Below are 17,685 nucleotides of genomic sequence, written 5' to 3'. Positions count from 1 at the left end.
CTCTAGTGTGTCACTAAATAATTACTGTCCAACATATCCCTACGAACGCGTTGCTGTCGTGTTTCTATGTATAAAATGCCGTGCACTCCTACGTATTTTATGTTTGTGTCGTTGAGCGTACGTCTGTTCTTTGTTGCCGAGAGCAAGGGGGGTCTTCATTAATCCGAGGTAACAAGAACGCGGCGTAAAAAGAGGTGAACTGTCGCCATAGTAACTGTCGTCTGACCAGACTGCTGTTTCAATTGACTGCTTGCTTGGATTATTAAAGTTGTTTTCCCATTTATTGTTTTGTTGGAGAACATAGATTGTAATTAGATGAGTTTTTATATTTAATGACAATGGTGGCAATGAAACTATTGCTGCTACTTTGACTAAGTTGTCGCTACTTGCTAACGACGAGGGCTAATCGAAGCTAAACTAGCTGGATGACGCACGGCTATGTCCAGCAATAACCTCCCGCCGGTGCGCCACCTGCCACAGTGGAGCCGAGTCGGGCGTCTCGGAGTGCCGTGCTCGCCTCGAAGATTACCGGCGAACCGACTGCAGCCGCTGCCTGTCCTCCCCGCGGGGGACCGAGAGGCGGCGAGGACGATGACTGGGTCGGGTCACGTCGACATGGACACTCGCGTCGCGTCACTGCAGAGGAACATCGAGTTTCTGCAGTGCCAACATAAAGAAACGCTGCAGAAACTTCACCAAGAAGTGGATTTTCTCAGAAGAGAGAATAAAGGTGAATGATTATTAGTCAATCCAATTGGACTAAATGTCAACTATTGCTTGTATTCCTGATATGTAGCTCAATTGTGGGCACTGTGAGTAGATTTTTTATGTACGTTGAGTCTTTATTTATTCATTTCTTTTAACTCCCTATGTTTGAAAACAAATCAATACTTAGTACTGTGAATTTGTCGTAGAGAGAAGTTTTTTTTTTGCCTCCCTCTTCCACCTTCTCCGCCACATGCGTGCACTCATGGCCAACGATGAGGCGCTCTAAAGAGGCAATGACAGCCCAAAGCCCCAGTCCCCCATGCTGGCTGTCAAATGTTTCACTTAAGAAAGAAATTAATAAATCTTCACCCCTCCTTATGCTGCCTTCTTCGGGTGAAGTTTGCCCACTCTCATTCGGCACAGAACACAAAGGAAAGCATTTTCAGAATATCACATAGCCTTACCTGACTACATGTGGCCAAATAATCACTGATGCGATAAAATTATAGTCAAACATGTATCATGTATTTAGAAACAAACCTTTGAATCCACTTAGGTACATAACAGTTTAGATTTACTTAAGTAATGCAGTTGAATCAGTCCTCTTACCTTATTTAAGTTATCAGTACTCCTGCCACATCTGCTTTCTCAGATTTTGTTGTACATTACAATGACAATAGGTGCTATTTAATTCTGGTAATATAGAAGGAACTGAAGTCCTAGTATGTTGCATGTCGCATAGCATAGCACCTTGGTTCTAATTGAGTTAAGTGGAAGGTAAGTGATTTTCTCTTTTGGCGTTTGAAATCTGACCAATGTCACTTTACTAAACATGTGTCTTGTTTCTCCATAATAAACCCTCATCCCTCTTTTTGTTTGGATGTTGCAGAGTTGAAGTATAAGATGATTATGGAGGCTCCCAAGCCAAGTCGGAAAGGTAAGATGAAGATTCACATAGCAAATGCAACTTAGGAAACAAATACAGTGTCAATTTTAAACATTCATTTTCATTTTAAAGGGGACATTTTATGGAAAATGTACTCCTTATTGTTTGTACTCAAATGATTGGATCTCTTGATTGCCCATCCATCACATATGAAATCAAACAACCAAGTAAATCTTTTGTGATGTGCCTTGTTCTGAAAATGTGATTTGCGAGCGACACTTTTTCCCGACTGTTACATAGCAGTTAAACAACGTCATTTACATAATACCCACCCCCACACTGTGTTCTTCTAGTCCTGAAATATAGCCAAGTGGGTCTTGGACCTGTCGTTCGGGGGAGAGAACCCACACAGAACCAAATGCTAAGGTAAATATCTTCTTAAGTTCAATTTCAGCAAATGTTAATAATAATATAATTTCATAATGGTGACCGTTTGAGCCTGGAACAAAATGATTCATTCTTTCCCATGGAAAAAAATCTTTTTCAATGAGAACAACTTGGTATCTCGTGTCACAGAGAAGATTTGTTTCAACTTTGGAGGTTCCACTGTGATATTAAATGTTCTTTATTTACATAAACTAATGTGAGAATATTATGTCTGACTTGTTGATTAGAAGCATGGGAGATTGTGCCGATATTCATGGGCCCTACAGAGCAAATCGCAGGTCAGAGCAGTTCGGGGCGTTGGCCACCTCGCTGCAGCCTCTCCAAGTCCACATCGGTCCGTCTCATCTTCCTCGTGCGTCCACACTGAGGGAATGTGAGCTCATCATCCGTCAACTGTACAATACCAACAGTTTACAGTCTCAAGAGGTGACGATCACCGTGTGAAGCATTTGTCTTCCGTTGTGTCTCGACTCATGCCAACACTTGTGTGTCCTCTAGATTGTGCGCTACAAGGAATTGCTGAGAGATATTGTGCTCAACAAGAGAATCACCCCAGAAAACTACAATCTGACCAAAGCCTACCTTGTGGATGATATCTGGTAAAGTATCAGAGAACATTGTTGTGTTGTCCGTATCATGGAAATAACAAACACATTTCTAATGGGAGGTATCGTTTTTTTTTTTTTTCCAGCAAATCCTCTGACAACCCCTTTCCTAAACTGGATCTGCAAACAAGAAAAACGTATGTAATTGTGTCTTCCTCTCTGTGTGTCATGTTTCTCTTGAAAATAAGAGGATAACGTGCGGTTCTGCAAATAGTTTTCATTTTGCTGACTGTCTGCAACGAGTGAGGCTGCTGTTCAAAATGTCAAATTGTGGGTGAATGGCGTCACAGCAGCGCAAATAATTTAGGGCCATTCACAATGTGAAGATTATTTCACCTGTTCTTTCACAACCAAAATTATGCTTGTAGATACCATGTAAAATTCAACCCGCCACCACTGAATGATACATAGCCTTTAAAAAAATAGTAGTGGGTAACTAATCTGAGATTCATATTTGATCTAAAACATTTTACCATTGTGCCTTTTCTTTTCACGGGTGACAGAAAATTGACCCAACGTGGTGTTTAAAAATATCTCTTAAAATGCATTTGTAGACCGTCATGCACTATTTTAGTCAACTGGAAGTCTGAAAAAGAAGCTGCAACTGCTTTGGTCGTACATCTGACTCCATTCCACAATATAGTTAGCGTTTTGATATACCCTCAAGCATGCATATGTGAAATGTGAATTCAAATTGCTTATGGAGATGGAAATTAATGGACATGTTATGGTTTGCAATAGTATGTTGAATGTGCCCCCATTTGTCGAAACATGGGCCTGCCGTTTTGTCCTGTACTGCCACCTGCTGTCAACTGAAATGGACGTCACAGTGCCCATGTTTGCAAGCTGAGCCCGTGGGCACTGTGATGTCAATTTCTGTTGACAGCAGCTGGCAGTAAATAATTCAAACACAAAAGCTCAAACCTATGAGTAAACACATCTAATATGCTATCCTATATGAAAATACGCAAGTTCTTTTTTTTCTTCTTTTTCTCCCAGGACCGGCGTGACCCTGCCAGCGCTCACGCAAAGCCTCAGCTCCTCTGTGGCCGAGCGCCAGAGAAGGAGTCGTGCTGTGCACCGAGGCCACGTCAAGGCTACAGTGCGGTGAGAAGATCCAGATGATCACCTTTCAGCACCAACCACTTTCAGGGCAGCCGTCGTCCTTTTTGTGTCCCTGGACATGTAACGTGACAAATGACTGAATACACTCTGGAATATGTTTCCAGTAGCAGACTGATTTAGGTATTTGTGTTTTTAAGTGTTGGGGATGTCCCAAAGGATTGGTACCATCGACAAAGGTCAGGGGATGTCAAATAGTGAATAAATTAAATGTCGGGCTGGCCAGATTGGTGCTAGTTTGATACTTTTCTGACAAGAAATTGTCTTTCCATAAACTAACATCAACTCAGACCTCAGGCCACCAAGACCAACACTTGTAAGGTTGCTATTGTTCTTCTGGATGAATGGATAAAAATGCTGAGATCCACTCCAAAATGTTGCAGAAAGTCTTCCCAGAAGATTGGAGTCACCTCCCGGCTAACTTTCTTTCCATTTTCACTCCATGCCAGGCATCCAAATACTTTTGTCTCCAAAGTTTTCGCTTCTAGTTTTCAACACTAGTATTGTCTCAAATCAAACTTGATCGTCGAACGAGTCATTTTTTGTCTTATTTAAACATTCTTACAGTCTTCATATTTTAGCCATACATATCCAACACTGCAGCCCATGAACCTTGCGGAAGTTGAAAATCGTCCAACAAACATTGACATTTATGCTAGTACGCGTCTAGGCTGGCTTTACACGTCCAAGTGCCCACGCTATCAGATTTTTTTAGACCCTTTAGTTCTATGTACATTTCACGCGATATTACATAATGCAGGGAACAACCCACACGCCACAAGAAACAAGCCACACCCACAGATGCGCAGATGTCCTAATAGTAAGTAATAACACCGGGCAGTGACAACAATAATAAATAAATGTAAAAATATTAAATGTTATATTGCATTGAGTTGGTCTGGGCTGACACTTCACATGATTTAAATAAGATTTAAATAAGGGTAACCTCCGCATTTTTACTGGTGGAAATTATTTTCCTAAACTTTAGGTTTACAGTAGTTTTTTTTTTTGGGGGCAATATCCAAATTATGCAAAAAAATTGAATTGTTTTTACTTGCACCATGCTCTGTCAATCCAGTCCAATGTACCGTATTTTCGCAGTCATAAGGCGCACTTTAAAGTCACAAAAATTCCCCTTAACAAACAAAGCGCCCTGTCAGTCGATGCGTCCATTAAATGGACAAAGTACCACTCACGTCCATCAGCCCTTGTCATCAACGAGCTGTTGGAAGTGCATGTTAGCACACCCTGCTGGGCAAAGTGTGAGTTGTCCATGCTTACAATCGACCGTGACAAATACACCATCTGACTATAATGTTTGGGTGATGGTGTTGGAAAAAGCTGGACAAAGGGCAGCTGTCCACAATGTTTTAGTCTGTCTTATCATTTATGTTATTGCAAGCAAGAAACGTCCCAGGTTTAGACAACAGACAAAAAGTCCAAAGCATAACAGCACATCTCTTTAAACAGCCATGCAAATCTCTCTAAACAGCTATGGGATTGTGGGTCTCTGCTCCCAGAATGCATTGCTTGAATTAGCTAAGGCTGAGTGGCTTTTGTGTTATTTTCATTTTTTTTTGGGTATATTGATGGCATGAGAGATACATGTTTGTGTTAATCTTATTTCTATGTTTCATTGTTTGCTTGTATGATGAGTTTTTTATTTTTTTTTAAACCGTGACTCTAAGGAGTGTGGTAAGCAGCCAAGTCGCTCCCCTGACGTTGCTTTGTAGGCTATTGCCAATGCACCTAATATTGGCCTGAGCCATTGTCAATGTCAGCTATTGTCAATAGAGACTTGGCGTCTGCTGCAACAATGGGGTGATTGCTTATGTTATTGGGGCATAGTAGGCTGCTATCGGCTGTGTCAGTGTGGGCAGCTCTGCCAAGTTCATGCTATGCTAACAGCAGCTGTGCTATCGTCTTGTCAGGCGGTGCGTCCAGTATATGTTACAAAGACAGAAATAGCGCCCTCAACAGGTGTTGCGCCCTTTGACACGGCGCGTCTTTTGGGTGCGAAAATACGGTACTTTTCTTAGACTGCTCATCGACTGTCGCCGCCACGTTGCTGCAAGATCTAATTGGCCAATCATATTGCGCTCCTCGTGTCCTCTGGACTTTCTCGGCCATGAGGGCGTCAGAGAAAATTTGCAATGAAATCCTGTAATGTAATAATTGGACCAGGCAAGTCAATTGGTTGGCGATTTTGGCTGAATGTTAATGTTTCAAGAGAACGGCAAATAACACAACCACAAAAAGTGTGATGTCTGTGTTACAATGAGGGAGGTGTTTTTTCTAAAGAACATCCTCAATGAGAAACCACTTAACTCATGATATCAGTCGCGCAAAGTTTGACCTTTGTAAAAAGTCAGTTATGTTTTACCTGTATTTGTGAATGTTTGTGTGACTTAATGTTTTGCTTCTGTTTCACCCAGTTTGTAGCATCATAAGCCAGTAAGTGCGGTTCTATTAACATGCACACAGTGTTGCAGTGCTGAGAGCTGCTCTGTGGCAGCTGCAGCCACAAGGGAAATGATGACTGAAACCTCGAAACCAGAGGAACCGCGTTTTCTATTTTTTTCTTTTATCTCTTAAATGGCACACCATTGAATGACTTGTCATGCTAATTCACTGTTGTCTGTTTTTCTGATTGCCGTTTATATTTATTGGTTTCTTTTAGACACAGCCCCTGTAAAAAATGCCTCTTTACAACATGCAGATTAGCCCGGATTTCACAGTTTTATGCCCAATGCCCATCATCTTTACGTTGAATGTAAATTAAACCGCGAGACATGAAATTGTTTCCTTTTGAATGCTTTCCTCATAGCAACGTGTAATGCAGCTAAACAATTCCTCAAATAGAATAGGAAGAAAAAATAGAAATAGTGTGAATGCTGTGAATTAATACATCACAGTAGAGTATCAAATATGGTATTTGATACTTGATACACATGTTGGCTGTTACATCTCACCTTAAAGAATTTTTTTACACTGAAATTTTAAACTGTAAAATACTAAATGAAGAATGAATACCGGTGCTTTGAATCCTTGCTGCGTAAGCAAACGGAAGCTAACGGAAACAATCCCAGATAACGGTAGCCAGTATTATACCTTTGGTTACACTTGGACAGTAGTTAAGCCATTTTAAAGTAAAAACAACTTTAAGGTAGTTTTTAAACTGACGTTTTGTCATCCTCGTGTGCTGTCAGAGGCAGAATAAGCTCCGCTCACATTAATTTCTGAATGCAGCCTATAATCAGCGGCTTGTGCTTTAACTACACACTGGGTTCTGGTACTCTGTTTTTGGGGTGACACTTGAAATAATTAAATGACAGATTCGAACAGCATTCTTTTGGTACAGTCAGAGTGAAGCAATGCGCTTGGAACTTAGTTCCAAACACACCCAAAAAGCCTGTCTCGTCTGATTGTTTTTTAAATAAAAGCAAATAAATTGCCACTTTTTTGACTGGTCCGCCTTAGAAGGGAAAAAAACCCAAGAAAATCAGAAATTGTGACGTAAACCTGCAATTGGTGAAATTATGGGCCCAAATGAAAGCACCATGATAGACTGAAGCAATAACCGAACTACGAAGTAGCGAGGGAACACTTAATGTTCAAATATTTATAGTGTTTTGAACAACAAATCTCTGAATTCACTGTAAAAAATAAAAATAGGTCACCACTTTACGGTATTGTTGGTTATGGCGAGCTCAGTATGTTTTTAGGTGGTACTCTGAGTAAAAAAAAAATAGAGAACACTGTTTGAAACGTCACTGCTGTGTCATGGCATTGTGATTGACAGCTCACACCGGTGGTGAGGGGCCGGCCGGGTTTCATCACCCGCCCACCCTCGATCCGCTCCTCTTCTCTCGTCTCCTCTGTTTCCTTCCCTCCCCCCTCCTTCCTTCCTCCCTCTCTCTCCCTCCTACTCCCACCTCCCCCTCCGGCGGTGAGTGACGTGCACTCCGAAAGCGGGACCTGCCCTCCCGTCGCCATTTTTTCGTCTCGGACTCGCACTCCTCGGCGGCCGCGTTGAGGGGCGACGAGCGCGAAGAAGAACAAGGTATTGCGGAAATACGACTAGTCGGAATATAAGAGACGCGCGCGCCACCGCTCCGGTGTCACGTGATGACATGCACGCGCAAGAGCCGACCCGCCGTTGTGAAATAATCTCTGGTGTGAAGACGACGTGTGGTGGGCCGCCATTTTTCTCCTCCGCCGCCTCCAAAGTGCGCTCCGATTCGAGACGGGGGCTTCGAATAGGCCTTTCCGCGACGCGTGTGCCCAGGAGCTTCTGCTAAGTCATTTTCCCCAGCGGCGACGTTGAGACGACATGAGGAATTATCAGAGGAACAACTGAGGCCACTTCTCCGCCCTCCTCTTCTCAGAACCGACACTGACCGGAGGAGATAAATTACCAGACTAGAATCTCCGGTGTCTTCTCGGAAGGAGGAAGCAAAAGCGGAAGCTTTATTGATCATTTGTGGCTTTGTCATAAGTTGTTTTATTTGTTTTTTGTCTTTCTTGACCGATTCGACTGAGCCTGCATACCACAGGAACCACAGCATGGTCCAAAGTTTGCTCGCTGCAGCTTGCTTGTGAGCACGTCAGGTAGTTTGCAGGAGGATCTCTGAAGATCGACAGCCTCCAAGGTGGACGCTCGAACAACCTGCCCTGCAACCTCCAATTTGCGCTGATTTGTTGTCTTCATACAGCGCCCAACTTGTGGGTTTCTCACCTGTAGACTGAATTTAACTTATTTTTAAACAGAGATGTCCACTGCTCGATTCGACTCATCTGAACGTTCGGCCTGGTATTTTGGACCCGTGTCCCGCCAAGAGGCACAGAATAGGTTACAAGGACAAAGACATGGCATGTTCCTGGTCCGTGATTCGTCCACTTGCCCCGGGGACTACGTGCTGTCAGTTTCCGAGAACTCCAAAGTTTCTCACTATATCATCAACTCTTTGCCCAGCAAGAGGTTTAAGATCGGAGACCAGGAGTTTGAGCACCTGGCCGCCCTCTTGGAGTTCTACAAAATCCACTACCTGGACACGACCACGCTGATAGAACCAGCTCCCAGGTAGGACAGTCGCAAAGTACATGTTGCAATGTAAGATTGCCTGCAGATTGACGTTATCTGGGTTAGCTATTTTTATCAGAAGTAACCTACTTTCTGTTAGACTGCAGACTGTTATGTCATGAAGAATCAAGACAGATCTGGAAATGGTGCACATGGCTGCGCTACAACTACACATGTGGTGCAACAAGATGAATGCAAATGCACCTCATTCAACCCTGATTTGTATTTTTACACATATGTGCAATCTAGACGTTAAAATGGAAATGGTGAAACTGTTCATTGAATGAAGTACAATAATCCTTTAGTACAATAAAACAGCTTGCCTTTCATTCAAACGTGGTACAAACCTTACCTTGGAGTACTGCTTTTGGCCAGAAGTTCCTGTTTTCATGTTATCGTCATTTTTAATTTCCTCTTTGGCTTATCATCACTGATAACATTGTGCCAAGCCTAACAGTATGAACAATATGTATCCCCTCTTTGTTGTCTCCCTTGTTTCAAATTCTGAGACTCGAAATCATCATGGACCATAAAATGTATCACATTTAATAATTTAAGATATATTTTTCCTACTATTAAAGGGGTTGAGCTTTATGGCCCAAATGTTTCTGGTTTCACATTAAATCCCTTCACGCTAATGGTATATATCAAAATTCAAACTTAAATGTCAAAATTATAATGGAAGCAATTCTTGAATGGGTTATATACTTCCTTAACAAAGTAAAATTTATTAAAAAAAAACATTACCTTGTAAATATTTATTTCTACTATAAATTTATATATTTTGAACTCATTGGTTCCTGTTTTTCGAAAGTGTGATTTTTGAACCTGTTGCAATCTTTTCAGTTTTTTACCTGCTAATTTGCTGTTTATAGTTAAATACTCTTCCCTGGAATGTGGTTCCGCTAGGCTGTTTCCTATTAGCTTAGCAGCTAGCATGGATGTTCCATCTTTTCCTATCCTCTGTTCTTGCGAGATGTGGCGTATGATTAGCCAACTGCAGCTCATATTGTAGCTGGTGCTGAGCAAGCTAGCTGAGTGCCTAGCGTCGCCCCTGTAGTTCCTGAGCAGCTGGAAAAGCATGGCGGGTGGGTGACTGTTTGACGTAGACACGCATACGACTATAGCAAAATGTATACCGTTTTCAGCATATACCACATGTTCCAATCAACCCAAATGGTTGTCAACATTTCAAATTATATCCCCCTCCTTTGTCTCATAATCTCCAAGGTACCCAAGCACAGTGAGCGGTCCGATCCAGCCCTTGGGCGGCCAAGAAGACAACCTGGAGTATGTTCGGACTCTGTATGACTTCACTGGCAGCGACGCTGAGGACCTTCCGTTCAAGAAAGGCGAGATTCTCATCATCCTTGAGAAGCCAGAGGAGCAATGGTGGAGCGCCAAGAACAAAGACGGCCGCGTTGGCATGATCCCCGTCCCCTACGTGGAGAAATTGGTACGACCCTCGCCGCACCCGGGCCAGCCGACCCTTGGCTCCCGCAACTCCAACAGCTACGGCATCCCCGAGCCCTCGCATACGCTCGTCCACGCCTACGCCCAGCCGCAGACCCCGTCGCCGCTACCTCCGGGCACTCCTGGACCTGTCAACACCCCGCTGTCATCCTTGCAGAACGGACCTGTCATGGCTAAAGCCATTCAGAAGCGAGTGCCCTGCGCCTATGACAAGACGGCTCTCGCTTTAGAGGTAACTGAAAACACAATTTCTCTATATTACAGTAATTATTAGCAACAATACCTTCAAAATCTGGTTAAATGGAAGTAGTGGACCACAGCATCACAACTGACAACTTGTCATTAAGCACATGTGCTAGTGTGTCATTTAGTGTACATCAGGAGAAAACAGCAGACTGATTGTGTCAGAAAAGTTATAGGACTGGTGCCTCAAAAGATATTTGAATCCCAAGTCATGGCGCTTCCCTCTTCAAATCACCAACAAGCACAAAAAACTCAATGTGTGTTATGCTGACAACAAAAGCAGCGAATGCAGTTCAAAACATAACCTCTCTTGGTGGAGTTGATCCACAAATGCAAAGGAGAATTTAGACAATAATTGGCTGGAGCCAATTTTACACTGCCTGCAGTATTAGCCAAGGCTCGGTTGTCGTTTGACACAGACAGAGCACCTTTGTTGTCAGTAGACATGAAACATTTGTGAAAATTTCATATCACGCTTATAGAGACCAAAAGTATCATGAATTTTATTATAAAAGAATTATTACACATAACACCTCACAAAAGATTACATTGATGAATAAAGAAAAAGTCAAATAGTTTCCTTCTTCGTCACGAGCCCTTGCTGCGTGTTACAGGAAAAAATGTGTAACTTTCAGAGCACCTTCCACTGGCGCTTACATGTTGAAACGTGTTATGTGATGCATAATGTGCACATATCGCATGCATATGGGCTTCACTTCACTCCAGTGACTGACTCATATGTCTGCTGCATTTACTGGCATCCATGTCGCTGCATGATGGCATCAACTATCCTCAGGTGTTGTCGAATATCAGACACAACATTGCACGGAACTGTAATAAGCGACAACTGCATACTATGAGTGGTTGTTTTTGGGGGGGTGACGGTGTACAATCCGTAACAGTGATGGAGTCCTCTATTAAAGTGTAATGATGCAATTGCAAGGTCAATTAACCATCTCTGCAAATAGAAAGTAATGGTGAGAGATAACATCTTTGGAATTTGCCTGACAGAGCACTTTTGGTAGAGTTTGCTGATTCATTTTGTGTTCCGTTCAAGGAGCCACAGTTGAAACTTAATAACTTACTAATTGCAAAGATTCATTCAAGGTTGGCCATCCGTGTCCTGTTTTTTTTTTTTTTTTTTTTTATATAACCCTATGTTCTTGTGTAAAGTAACTAAACTTACCCCCCCCCAAAAAAAATTACAGTAAATATATATTGTTTTCCACCGCTATTAAAATAATTTATTCATCACAATTATTTACCGTGTTAGGAAAAACAACTATATTTTTTTGCACTACATTTAAACAAACCGAGTGAGTGCAAATTGAAATTTAACAATCAATAGAATATCATATCAGAACAAGTTATGGAAAAATGAAAACATGTCAAGGGCTAACTGAATAATTATGTATTTTGCGTGTAATTTCTGCAACATAATGAAGAGTTAGTCTTGCATTTGTTTGCTGGCTACTGGTTGAGAAAGTGTTTTATTAGATGCTATGGTAGATTAGGCCTGTGCAAGAATTGGTGACTCAAATTGCCCAATCAGAAATGACAGATTTGAATGAAAATGACTCGCGAAAATGACTCATTGTCACAACAAGAGTCACAGGAATGTTAGAATGGCAATGTTTTTTTTTTGTTTGTTTTTTTTACGGCACGGGCCGACTAGCTGCATGCTGGCATCACCTATCCTCCGCATAAACCAAGTTTACATGATAATCCAAATGCCTCGTAACAAAGAATGATTTCCAGCGACTTATAAATAAAAAAGTTTCTTTCATTGTGGGTGGCACGGTGGACGACTGGTTAGCACCTTGGCCTCACAGTGCAGAGGTCGTGGGTTCGATTCTGGCTACGGCCTTCCTCCAAAAACATGCTTGGCAGGTTGATTGGACACTCTAAATTGCCCCTAGGTATGAGTGTGAGTGCGGATGGTTGTTCGTCTATGTGTGCCCTGCGATTGGCTGGCATCCAGTTCAGGATGTACCCCGCCTACTGCCCGAAGACAGCTGGGATAGACTCCAGCACCCCCCGCGACCCTCATGAGAAAAAGTGGCTTGGATGATGGATGGATAGTTTTATTGTACCCGAGATCTTGGGTGGGAGACTTGAGTATAAAGATTCGGTAGTGGTGGCTTTGACAGTGATGGCGAAGTATATATACTGTATAAAATGTAGTGGTTGAAATTTGGATGAAAACCTTTCAGGAGAAAAGATGATCAATCCTATCAATACCTCCAAACACAGAATTAACGGCAATTTAATGGTGGCAAAAGCTTGAGCTCTAAATTGGGTTGGTGTTGCTTCCCCTTGGGAAAAAAAGCAACTCCGTGCTTCAAATTTGCTTTCATCAGTTTTCAAACTCCGTAATATGTTACGTAGATCTATTCACCTTTTGTCACTCTCTTGTCAATGCAGCTTTCGTTTTTAGCATTCTTCTCATTCCCTTGTGGCGTACAAGACTTGTTCCAGACTATGTCTGATGCCCTTGAAGTGTCCAAATGTCGTGCCTTCACTTGTGCTTCTGTGGCTTTTGGTTCCCTGTAATCCTGATAAAGACCATATGGTGCCACCAGAATGGGGGTCGCGTTTGTGTCACGAAACCCATCTGAAGCGGCAGCCCGCCGTTTACTCATCGTCATCTGCTAAAACCACTACTATTTTCAAAATCTTTTTTTTTTTGTTTTTTTTTTTTAAGTGTATGTCCTTTTTCTCTTTTAACTGCCCCCTATGCTTCTCTCTGCAGGTGGGTGACTTAGTCAAAGTTACGCGGATGAACATCAACGGTCAGTGGGAGGGGGAGGTGAACGGACGTAGGGGTCTCTTCCCATTCACCCATGTAAAAATCCTCGACCCCCAGAACCCGGATGAGAGTGACTGACTGACCTAGGAGTTGACCTCCTTGCCTGGACCGAGCTGTACGTGAGTCCGCCCCTGTCTACCACCCACTCTTGTCTCAGTGTGCTTTTCCTGTTTGGGGCTGTACCATGACAAGAACCCCCTCCAAAATCCCCCAGACCCCTTTTCTCTTCTTGACACTGCTTTTGCCGACTTCCGCAAGGCTTTGACTGTTTACATCCTTGGATCCACCCAGACTCAAACCAGAGTCCCCTGACAAGCAGTGTTCGCACACCGGGTTCCATTTCACTTCCCCATCTCCAATGTATATTCAGCACATGACATGACATGTTTTGAGTGTGCGTATGTTGTGATTATTTGTATAAAGTGTGGGGAGGTGGCAATGAGGCAATGTAATATTTTCTCAAGGCAAGTGAGTTCCTCTCTACCTTTAATTAAGCACACATGCCCGCCTAAGGATTTGATGTGTATTCACTGCTAATCCTAATCGACACGATCTGTCAATTTGTATGATTTTTGTGCCATCTCTGAAACAATTTTTCTAATTTGCAATGGACATGACGTATGTAGGCGGAGACGTCTTTGCATGTCTCTGAGCGCACGTTATGCGTAGAGATAAGCTGCGTGGCAGTGACGCCAAGGTTTGTGACTGCACTTGTGATGGCATTGGTGGGGAACCAAAAAACAAACTTTGTTTATAATATGTAACAACAGCCATCAGATTGTTGCATCATATTTTGTCATGAATTTAATATGGCCGTCAGAGGATTTGAAACTAAAATGGTTCCCCACCCGTCCACTATAGAGGCGCAGGTGAGAAACACCCGCCCCCAAGTCTCTGGAAGCCATTGAGGGTACGTTGATGCCTTGTTTCACACAGAGAAAGATAAATGCATTGTTCGTTGCGTTCATCCTTTTTTTTTTTTTTTTTTTTTTTTTTTTTTAACGCCTCCTCGCCTATTTAGGATTTTATTGAGCTTTTTTCTTTAAATGTTGGGCCTGCGCCACGGTTGATCTCTTTATGCAAGCTGCCTCGTGTCAATTGTGGAAATGTTGATTCCATTTTAACTGTAGGGGTCCCCGCCCCCACACTTGACATATCTGCTGTAAGAAAAAAAAAATAATAATAATGAGATGCCTCTGACAGCTACTATTTTTTTTTCTGGTCAGATGAGTTGCTGTGACTGATTGAGTGTTGCTATTCAACAAAAGGGAAACAAGGAGACGCTTGTGGCCACATGCTGCTTTTTGTCGTTCATTTCTTCATTGTTATTTTTAATTTTACAGCCTCCTGGTCTTCACACTTGATCCACTCTACTAATTAAGCAATACATCCTGATTGTCAATGACCCTCCCTGAGGTGAACTTCTCGTGCTTCTGAGTTGTTTTTAATGGCATTAACAGTATTACTGTGTCCCCTGACTCCTAGGAAAGCCTGTCTTTTACTTAGGATTAAGAATTGTGCCTTTTATTTTCTTATACCATTGACACGTGTTAATATTTCCCATGGTTAACACCTGTGCTGGTATTGACCCTTTATGTACAGAACAAGTAAATAAAATTTACATCTACTACTTGAAGCTTTTTTTGTGTGTGTGTGTGTGTGTGTGTGTTATCTTGAGCGCAACACTCATGCACATGACAGTCCCACTTTTTCTTTTGGGCTGTCCCCAGGAGAAAGGAAGCAATTAATGAATTTTAATGAAGTGCTAATAAAAGAAAGTCAGCTGACCCAGACATGGCAGATGGGGAAACTTTTCAAGGGCAGTGTCACGTGCCTGTTTTCTTTATTCGCCCCTCTCCGCCTTCTCTCAACACCTCTAACCAACAGAAATGGCGCTCAGGCCTTCAGGAGACTGGTGTGATGATCATTTTAAAGGGCTCGTCCAGCCAGGATGGTCCACACAAGATCTATTTATGGATTCTTTTATCAAGAAAATAATAGCTATCATTTTAATTCATTTCTATTTGTTTTGGAGAAATCAGTGAATAAATAACGATTTAAAAACCCTTTTCTCCTTATGTCTTAGAAGCATGTTTGGGACTGATCATAATTTGTCCATTCAAAATCAATGTGAATATGTCACGCATCATGTCCAAATAAATAGACCAAACGGCTCCAAAATGTGCGTGAGCATCTCTACTTAGGCTCACTTCAACCTCTGAAAACACACAAAACAATTCGCCTTACCATGGCTGAGTTAAAGAGAATGAGGAAATGAGCAGTTTCTGTCGTGTCTGTTTTGTTTAATAAGTCACCAAGATACAGAAACAAAATGTGTTCTGAGAGGCTTACCGTAAGGTTAACGAAATTTAAGCAGAGTTAAATGTCTGAAATATAACCAGTCGGGGTTCTTGCTCTTGTCCGCTCGACAAGGTGTTTTCGATTTTGTATAGGTGATCACATGAGCTTTTAGTGTTTATGGACTTTTTACATGCATTCCTATTATCGTAGGTGTTTTATGTTGAATACAGTTTGCATGTCCTAACATTGCCACTCATCTAATATCTGATTGCATGATACTTAATTTTAGGTTTGAACTGAGCCCCATGTCCCACAAGATTTCTGGTAAAACAAAAGTTTTCGAATGTTGTTCAGAAATTATCCAGTTTATTGTCCATTGTACTTTGCTGCTACCTGTGCTTTGAGTTGAACCTCAAACAAAGGGGACAGATGCTCTAATGTACCATTGAATCGATGCGGCGCTGTTCAGTGATTGGTTGCTTCTGCAGTCATGTGACCCACTTTGATTCAAGCAATTTTGACCTCTCCTCTGGGTACTCTGTGAGTAAATGAAAGTGCAGAACAGTCGATGCGAGCGTTCATACAGTCCATTAGCACCGCACCCTTTTCCCATCCTTTTATTCAGCCATGTATGTACGTGATGTTTTATCAGAACACGTTAGCATGTTTTCATTGTGAACTGCCGCTTCCTCCCACATTCCAAAAGCATCAATGTCAGGTTCACTGAAGATGGTTGTGAATATGAGCTTGAATGCGTGTTTGACTAGTCCAGAGTGTAGCATTCCTCTTGCCCGAAGACAGCTGAGGTAGGCTTCACTCTCGAAAACTGATGAATATAGCAATTTAACACTCATTCGGGGAAGAAGTCACCCATTAGAGCCGGTTATATCAGTAAGTAGTGTCAGTAATATTTTTTGGGGGGTCTTAAAACAACCAATACAGGATCAAAATATTGTTTTGTACTTTTTTGATAGCCTAACTTCATATGTGCTTGGGCGGAGGATAATGACGGGCATCTGGTCGTGTTCGTGAGCTTTGATGTTGACACCTTTTTTCAACTTGATGCAACTACTGTACCAAATGTAGAATGTTTGAAAGAAGTGTGCATGACTTGTGAGTACTCGATCCAACGCGCTCCTTTTGAGCTGCATGCTTGCAGCAATGCTAAGCTAGTCCCCTTACTTTCGTTTCCCTTACCTAGATGGGCCAGTGGCCCCTCCTAACATGGCCGCCGGATATGTTCATACATTGTTTTTGATGGGAAATGGCGGCATAATTTTTCGCCTGCTCCAGTCTACTCTAAGTCTATTTATTTATGACAAAACGAGCAGCGCAATCTGAACTAACGTGAACAGTTGATTGCAAACGATGCTACGGTGAATTGCGGCCAATTATCTAACAAACAGACGTTGAAAGGACGTTTTGAATGGATGACGCTATTTTACCTCTGTTGAATCCAGCGTCCATTAAACCTCTTGGTGGAAAAACGCGTCACTCGGCTTTTGCGCTCCCTCAAGGTTCCTAAACGTCCCAGATACACACGTTATAAAATATTTACAGTCCAGACGCTTGTGCCTTCTGCCGTGTGAGAAACGGTGCCAGACTGCGAGTGCGTGTTGGTCATTCTGTGCTCGCTGTCTGACACTTCTCCATCTTCCAGACGCTGTTGTAATGTGTCAGCTGCTCAGATTTTCATCTCAAGATGTGCGTCGTGTTCTTGTGACATTTAGCAACATGTCGTTACAGCAGCACGTCATCGTACACAAATCATGACTACAGCCCATCAGCATTCACTTTGTGTTTTTGTTACAACAGTACTTGTCATATGAGAATGGGACCAAATGACTCCTTATCAACTTTATATAGTAACAGTTATTGTACATATTGAATTTTTTTTCTCAGCGGAGTAATTCTGAAAAAGTGAAAATCCATGAGTAATTGAACCCCAAAGAGTTTTTTAATTGCCTATAGATGCCTCAAGATGGTGGCAAAAGGTCAACGTTTGTGC

At 42.2% G+C, this 17,685-nt stretch overlaps 2 protein-coding genes across 4 annotated transcripts; both read left to right on the top strand.

Annotated features, from left to right (window-relative positions):
• Nucleotides 1-30: 30 nt before the first annotated feature.
• Nucleotides 31-6,825, top strand: ccdc74a (coiled-coil domain containing 74A). 3 transcript variants are annotated; one of them, XM_088282273.1, is made up of 7 exons: nucleotides 31-730; nucleotides 1,598-1,645; nucleotides 1,948-2,020; nucleotides 2,308-2,467; nucleotides 2,540-2,640; nucleotides 2,733-2,783; nucleotides 3,646-6,825. In XM_088282273.1, the coding sequence occupies exons 1-7, from the start codon at nucleotides 439-441 to the stop codon at nucleotides 3,755-3,757; spliced, it is 837 nt and encodes a 278-aa protein (XP_088138399.1). In that variant the 5' UTR covers nucleotides 31-438; the 3' UTR covers nucleotides 3,758-6,825. The 3 variants fall into 3 exon arrangements, with proteins under 3 accessions (XP_088138399.1, XP_088138398.1, XP_088138397.1); XM_088282272.1 differs by having other exon boundaries at nucleotides 2,272-2,467; XM_088282271.1 differs by having other exon boundaries at nucleotides 2,269-2,467.
• Nucleotides 6,826-7,630: 805 nt separating this feature from the next.
• crkl (CRK like proto-oncogene, adaptor protein) lies at nucleotides 7,631-15,012 on the top strand. The gene is made up of 3 exons (XM_088281930.1): nucleotides 7,631-8,851; nucleotides 10,082-10,556; nucleotides 13,320-15,012. The coding sequence occupies exons 1-3, from the start codon at nucleotides 8,541-8,543 to the stop codon at nucleotides 13,452-13,454; spliced, it is 921 nt and encodes a 306-aa protein (XP_088138056.1). The 5' UTR covers nucleotides 7,631-8,540; the 3' UTR covers nucleotides 13,455-15,012.
• Nucleotides 15,013-17,685: the final 2,673 nt, after the last annotated feature.

Source organism: Idiotropiscis lumnitzeri, chromosome 18, assembly GCF_059441095.1.
Source record: "Idiotropiscis lumnitzeri isolate Australia: NSW breed Sydney's pygmy pipehorse chromosome 18, RoL_Ilum_1.0, whole genome shotgun sequence".
Taxonomy (NCBI): domain Eukaryota; kingdom Metazoa; phylum Chordata; class Actinopteri; order Syngnathiformes; family Syngnathidae; genus Idiotropiscis; species Idiotropiscis lumnitzeri.
This window is presented reverse-complemented; position numbering and strand designations above follow the sequence as displayed.